Raw genomic sequence first — 7,075 nt, 5'->3', positions numbered from 1 at the left:
GTACCTCGCTCCAGTAACTGTTGCTGGTGTCTGTCTTGTGTTTCTTTTTAGATTGTGAGCCCTTTGGGGACAGGGATCCATCTTATTTATTTGTTATTTCTCTGTGTAAACCGCTCTGAGCCATTTTTGGAAGGGCGGTATAGAAATCGAATGAATGAATGAATGAATGAATTTCCTGAAACCAAACTGTCCCTTACTTAATTGTTCATTTATATCCCAATGCTTCTTTGCATGAACTTTGTTGGTGTTCTTAATCATAGAGGCTATTCTCACGCTAAGGGAGCCAAGCCCAGATCCCAATGTGCCTGAGAACCACCAGGTGCTTCACGGCTCCTGGTGGCGGCATGGTGGCAAACCCTCTTGCATAGCCACTTAACCTGGGTTTCGGGTGCAGGAACACCCAAAAAGTGGGTAAACTGCTCATGTGTCACCATAGCGCGGCTCCGTGCCGCAGCGACTCACAAGTGGACCCCCGACCGGGAGGCTACAACAAGCCTTCCCATGTCAGTGGGCTCCCCAGAATGCCAAGAGCACTCGCGTGGGTCATTCTGGGACTTCTGGGGGCCAGGAGGCCCCCAAACCCCGCTGCCCCAACTGGCTCCGTGATGGAGCCAGTAATTGTCTTGGCAGCCAATCCAGCCACCCAGGAAGGGCTTCCTGCTAATGTGCGGGGAGAGTGGACCAAACCCGCTCTCCCCGCAAACCCCATTCTGCTTTCTCTCATTCCCCGTTCTCTCCATACTGCTTGTGTGGAGAGCCTTATAAGTTTAATAAACATATAGTTATCTGCATTTCACTATATTTGCCCTCGAGGGTAGGGACTGTTATAATCTTCCTAAAATAAAATTGTACACAATACTGTATATTGCCATTTTTTTCATATCTCTTTAATTAGTTTTTTCATATCTCTTTAATTAATTGTTAACAAGCAGAAGACAACTTCAAAACACATTTATTTAATCAGCTGGGCATTGCCTACCCTTGATTTGGAGTATTATCCATTCCTGTTGATTTGTTTTTTCAGTCAGCCTCTGATCTAAGAATGCCCTTCTGTTGTTCCTACCTCTTTACAGACAATACAGAGACAATAGTTAAGTTCTATAGAGCAGACAATAGTACGTTAGGGGGTAATAAGAAAGGATTAGACAAATTTATGGCAGAAAATTCTATCAGTCAATATCTACAAGAGCTAAGAACAGATCGTTCATATTCAGAGGCAGTATGCCTCTAAATATCAGATGTCCAGCAAGGATCATCATGCCCTGTTTGCAAGCAAATTCACAGTCTTTCATAAGCCCTACTATGTATAGAATTTAGGATACCCTGAATGGATGTTCGTTTAAATAGCAGCAGCAACTGCAGCAGCAGCAGCTGTGGATGGGAAGCAGCAGCATCTGAAGAGGTCCTGGTCAATATGTCTTGTCCTGGTTACACTATTTCCATTGTGTGCCTTCTTAAAATTTAGCACTTCGGAACATAAGTTCCCATGTTGGTGATCTGTCGTGGGCTGCTTTTCTTCAGACAGTAGCAGATCTGGAACAAGCCAAAAAGATCTGGTAAATTCAAGTCATGCTCACCATCTTACAAGCACTTAATGGAAATGGTTCACCTTGGAGATGGGAGGGAACCCTGCCACCTATTGATCCTGCCACCTCATTCAGGATTCATATTGGAACAATAATCAAAGCCCTTACTAGCCTGGGCCTGCTGGAAGGACTATCTTCTCTCTTATGAGTTTACCTCTGTAATGAGATGTTTCTCCTGCCCTGTGTACTCACTCCAGCCAAAGCTTGGTGGACCATGGGTGGCAATATGAAGTACTTTTGAAGGTAGCATCAACACTGTGGAATTCCCTCCCCAGAATTATGCACTGCACTCCCTTCCTGGTGGCTTTTAGATGGATGGTCAAGACTGTGCTTTTCTGAAGAGCTTTTTGGCATGGCATGACATCTGGCCAGATTTAAACTAGAATATGCTTTAAAAATCAGCTGTTTTTATCTATTTTGGTATATTTAAACATTTTAGGCCACATGTTTATATCTTGTATCTACTTTTGATGTAGCTATCTTGTGGATTTTTATTTTTTTTTTAAATGGAAAGGTCCAATGCAAATGTAATAAATGAATGAATAAATGAATCTCCTGCAAGCAGCGGCATAGCTAGGGGAGAGGGGGCCCGTGTTCATCCCTCTCTCTGGTGCCCCCCCCGAGTGAGGGGGATAATGAAGAAAATAGGGAGGGGTGGAGCTAGAGGGCCCTCAGGAGCTGGGGGCCCGTGTTTTTTGAACTCTTTCGCTCAATTATAGCTATGCCCCTGCCTGCAAGGCTTTATATCCTTTACAAGTTAGTTCATTGGTTGGTCTGCCTGTAGTCATAAAAAATGGTTGCCAACTTTTGATTTCAAAAATACTGACTCCATCACTGGGTCTAAGGCAAATCCCAGCAGGTCAAGGGAAGAGCCAGAGCAGAATCTGATTGGTCAATGTTAGAACTGGCCATCATATGACAGCCTAGGTGGTCATAGAGCCTGGCAGACAGAATACAGCTTTACTTGTTGGAACAGTAAAATACTAGTTGGTTGGCATGATTAACAGCAAACCCAAAGGCTAAATGTATAATATACATATATGTAACAAATACATACAATTTCTTCTGCATAATGGGAGAAATAGGACATTCTAGAGAGAAGGGATCAAACTCATGCACATTTTCCATTGTGATGTATCTGAACCACTCACATATAACCGGGCAAGGTAGGGCATCTTTTGAAGTGGTGGCTCTCTTATACTTAGCAAGGGGAGATCCACTGTCCCTATTAAGCCCAGCACAGCATCCCTCCCAGTGGCTGTAGCTGGTATCTCCCTTGTGCTTCCTGTTAGACTGTAAGCCCATTTGGAACAGGGAACCCATTTCTCATTCTTTTTGCTATGCATATCACTTTGTGAGTGTCTTTGTGGAACACAGTGGTATAGAAATATAATTTTAGTAATGGTCATAGTTAGTAGTTGTTGTCGTCATCATCCCTGGGACTGATTCACATATGGACCTAGGTTGGACTGACAGCAGCAGCACCCCTGGAGTTGAAGTATCCTTTTTCTCGCACTTAGAGTGAATCATTCATCGGTTTCCTTTCTCGTCCTCCCCATTCTCCCTTCCCCATGGTGATTTGTGCAGCAAGGTGTAACCAGATACTTACTAAAAAAATAGCTCCAACAAGCAACATGCCTGCAATTAAGCAGCCCAGAACAATCAGGGCAATGGCCCAAGGTGCAAGTGATACATGATATGGATCAGCTGTAGGGCAGGGAAGAGAGAGAAAGAGAGAGATTAAAGTCGAAGGCAATCAGTGCCCATATATCTACACACCACAGATTGACAGACAAACCTAGGATTGCTACTCAGTCCTCATGTGCTTGCAGAGCCCAAAAATAATCAGCAGAGTGGATTTATGCTGGCATTATGTCATTGTTGCACCAGTCTAACACTGTGCTGGTGTAGCCATAATATTATAGGCAGTACTTTGCCAGCGCAAAGGGCAAATGTGAGTGAGGTGGGGGAGTATAATGGGAGGTGGGTGGTCTGGTTTAGCCAGAACCTTATGCTCACTCAGAGATTGGTCCTGCTGCCCCCAGTGATCCTATAATGTTACGCCTACAAAAGATGTGGTGTACGCTAAGTGGCGCAGCGGGGAAATGCTTGACTAACAAGCAGAAGGTTGCCGGTTCAAATCCCTGCTGATATGTTTCCCAGACTATGGGAAACACCTGTATCAGGCAGCAGCAATATAGGAAGATGCTGAAAGGCATCATCTCATACTGCACGGGAGGAAGAAATGGTAAACCCCTCCTGTATTCTACCAAAGACAACCACAGGGCTCTGTGGGCATCAGGACACAACACCAACTTGATGGTACACTTTACTTTACTACATTAAAGCTAGACAATTTCTCTGGAGAAGACAGGAGTAGGGACTTTGATCATGAGGATCCTAGTGAAAGGGCAGTCTGCACAAAAAGGGAACCTTTTGAACAAACAGCCAGGACTAAACAAATTGGAAAGGATAACCTGACCGCAAATAAACATGATGATGAAGGAAAGGATAACCCTTCTCAGGAACCTTAGAGATCACACTAAACTACATATGGCATTAAGACTGCCTTTGCAAGAGAAGCTTAATTTGGAAGAAGCAGTCGTTTTATTTTTAATCCAGCTCAGCTCAGCTCAGCGGCTTTGCATGCAGAAGGCTCCAGGTTGAATACCCAGCATCTCCAGGAAAGACCCCTGTCGGCAACCCTGCTGATTAATGTAGACAATACTGTCCTAGATGCACCAATGGAACCCCCCATTGATTTGGTATAAAGCAGTTTCATATATTTTCCTATGTGACGGCCCTGCCTGAGTTCTCCCCTTGATTTGCTTTAGACTAGAGTCAATCTTACTTGTGATTGCAGTCAGTGTTCCCTCTAACAGGGATCCCCAGATGTTGTTGATGACAACTCCCAGAATCCCCAGCAGCAATGGCTTTTGCTTGGGGATTCTGGGAGTTGTTGTCAACAACGTCTGGGAATCCCTGTTAAAGAGGGAACCCTGGTTGCAGTGCTTGACGAGAGAGCGTATTTACAGTGGATGAAACAGATGTGATGGTTATAGCTGGTAGAAAATGAATGTGGGGAAAGTTAGTGAAAGATCTCTTTCATCGGGATGCAAATGAAGGGCTGAATTAAAAGGTCTTTACAAAATGTTGCTATACTGACTTGCTTCCAGCAGTTGGACTCTTCCAAAACTCATCATGAGAGGTGTATGTGGGGGGTTGGGGTGGGGGGGATATTATTTCCTCATCTGCAACCTTGTCCTTTGTGCTCTGGCAGGCTGGGTCTATACATTCCTTTCCTCTGGAAGGATCTCAGTCCTTGCCAACTCATGCAGCTGAATGAGGTGACAGAGCTCTAAGGTGCTAGCAAGGACCATACCATGGCAGGCTGAATGGGGAGGGGTCACTTTTTTGACTGTTTGCCCACATAAAAAACTGCCAGCAAGCAGAGCAGGCTGGGCTAGCACCTCTCTTCTGGATGTACTACTTTTTCATTTGCTGGGACTCTGGGAGGATTTTTGCACACTCAGGAGCATTCAAGAATGTTATCCCACACCAGTAAGCTGAAATTGTGCATTCCTCTCTGCTACCTCAGGATTCTCTTGCATGTGTAGACCAGGCCTTAGAAGACTAAGAAGAAGAGGTAACCATAAAGATCAGGGCTGGTGCCAGGAGCTGTTGTTGTTAGGCAACTGCTAGGACACACGCCCTTCTAAGGGCTCACTACTGATCCCTGAAACCACTTACTGCCCATAGCCTTGGTGGTGATGGAGTGACTCTTTGGGGCCCAAGCAAGGAGGGAGTTCATGAAGGGCAGTTTCTTGAGAGCCCTCTGAAACCTGGAGCTGGTCTTGAGAAAGGTGCACTTCCCTCCCACACACCTCTCCCAACTTCCTTGAAAATCCCTGCCGTATATGGGGGCTGAAAGCCAGTATTGGGAAAACTTGCAGGTATTCACATGTCAGCTGTTGGCCATGCCAAGTTGTAGTCTTCCTTTCTCAAGAAATGAGCTTTGCACTTACCAGTTGTTGCTGTCGTGGTGGTGGATGAAGTCACTGGAGCAGCAGTAGAAGTCACTGGAGCAGCAGTGGAGGCAGCAGGAGTGGCTATGGTTGATACCACTGCTGGTGGGGCAGTAGAAGCACCAGGGGCTCTTGTTACAACTAACCCTGGTACTGAGATGGAGGGCCGCGAGACGGTGAGTGGGGCTGCTGTGGTCAATCCTGGTCGTGAAACAGAGCCATCTAGTAAGCCAGTGCCTCCTGTTCCTGGTAGTGCGAGAGAGCCTCCTGGTGGTGAGAGAGAGCCATCGAGGGAGCCAGTGCCTCCTGTTCCTGGTAGTGAGAGAGAGCCTCCAGGTAGTGAGAGAGAGCCATCTAGTAAGCCAGTGCCTCCTGTTCCTGGTAGTGCGAGAGAGCCTCCTGGTGGTGAGAGAGAGCCATCGAGGGAGCCAGTGCCTCCTGTTCCTGGTAGTGCGAGAGAGCCTCCTGGTGGTGAGAGAGAGCCATCGAGGGAGCCAGTGCCTCCTGTTCCTGGTAGTGCGAGAGAGCCTCCAGGTGGTGAGAGAGAGCCACCGAGGGAGCCAGTGCCTCCTGTTCCTGGTAGTGCGAGAGAGCCTCCTGGTGGTGAGAGAGAGCCATCGAGGGAGCCAGTGCCTCCTGTTCCTGGTAGTGCGAGAGAGCCTCCTGGTGGTGAGAGAGAGCCACCGAGTGAGCCAGTGCCTCCTGATCCTGGTAGTGAGAGAGAACCTCCTGGTGGTGAGAGAGAGCCATCGAGGGAGCCAGTGCCTCCTGCTGTTCCTCCTGCAGTACCTCCTGATATTCCTCCTCCAGTACCTCCTAATGTTCCTCCTCCTAGTAGCGTTGACAACCCATCCGCTAAGGTGCCACCTCCTGTTAACTGTGCAGCTGTTGAGAAAGAAGTGGCAATTAATGCCTGTGAACCAGGTAGAACAGCTGTCAAGTCACCCTGTTGCCTAGCTGAAGTCATTCACCCTTTGCTTTCAAAATCCTCATTTGAACCAGTTTCCTTCAAAGCTGTTCCCTGCAGAAATATCTCCAGTGGCACCACGGGGGCGGGGGCAGGACCCCAAATGTTTCGGGGGTGCCTGTGAGCTCCTCTGCCTGGCCTCTTGGCTCCTTCTGGAGCTAAACAGCATGCCGTAGGTGTGTAAAAAGTGAGCAGGGAGGTGGCAGCTGTGCATGCATCAATTCCAAGCTGGCTTTTCAAGAACTGAGAGGTAGGTTTACTGCCGCCATTGAGGCAGCAGCGTCCAGCGGCAACGGACAAGTGGTGGCCCTGCCCCGGAAATTTAAAGGTAAAGTAAATGTTGTGGTGCTATGGTACCACGAAGATCTGGGCCCAGTCCCAGATCCTTTGGGGGCATAGCAGCCCCCCCTGGGATATCTGTGCTTTACAATAGATCACTTTTAGGTTCCTGATATATTCCATTTTTCTTCTGGCTCTCAGAAATGCCCCTGCCACAA

At 47.3% G+C, this 7,075-nt stretch overlaps 1 protein-coding gene across 1 annotated transcript; it reads right to left on the bottom strand.

The window, feature by feature from the left end:
• Window positions 1-1,110: 1,110 nt before the first annotated feature.
• LOC128343961 (mucin-7-like) lies at window positions 1,111-5,969 on the bottom strand (the record flags this gene model as incomplete). Its single annotated transcript, XM_053293401.1, has 3 exons — window positions 1,111-1,533; window positions 3,196-3,293; window positions 5,612-5,969. Coding segments are annotated over 3 exons (528 nt in total), but the record flags the coding sequence as incomplete, so codon positions are not given.
• Window positions 5,970-7,075: the final 1,106 nt, after the last annotated feature.

This window comes from Hemicordylus capensis, chromosome 2, assembly GCF_027244095.1.
Source record: "Hemicordylus capensis ecotype Gifberg chromosome 2, rHemCap1.1.pri, whole genome shotgun sequence".
NCBI lineage: Eukaryota > Metazoa > Chordata > Lepidosauria > Squamata > Cordylidae > Hemicordylus > Hemicordylus capensis.
Note: the sequence above shows the minus strand (reverse complement) of the source record. Positions and strands in the feature narration are given on the sequence as shown.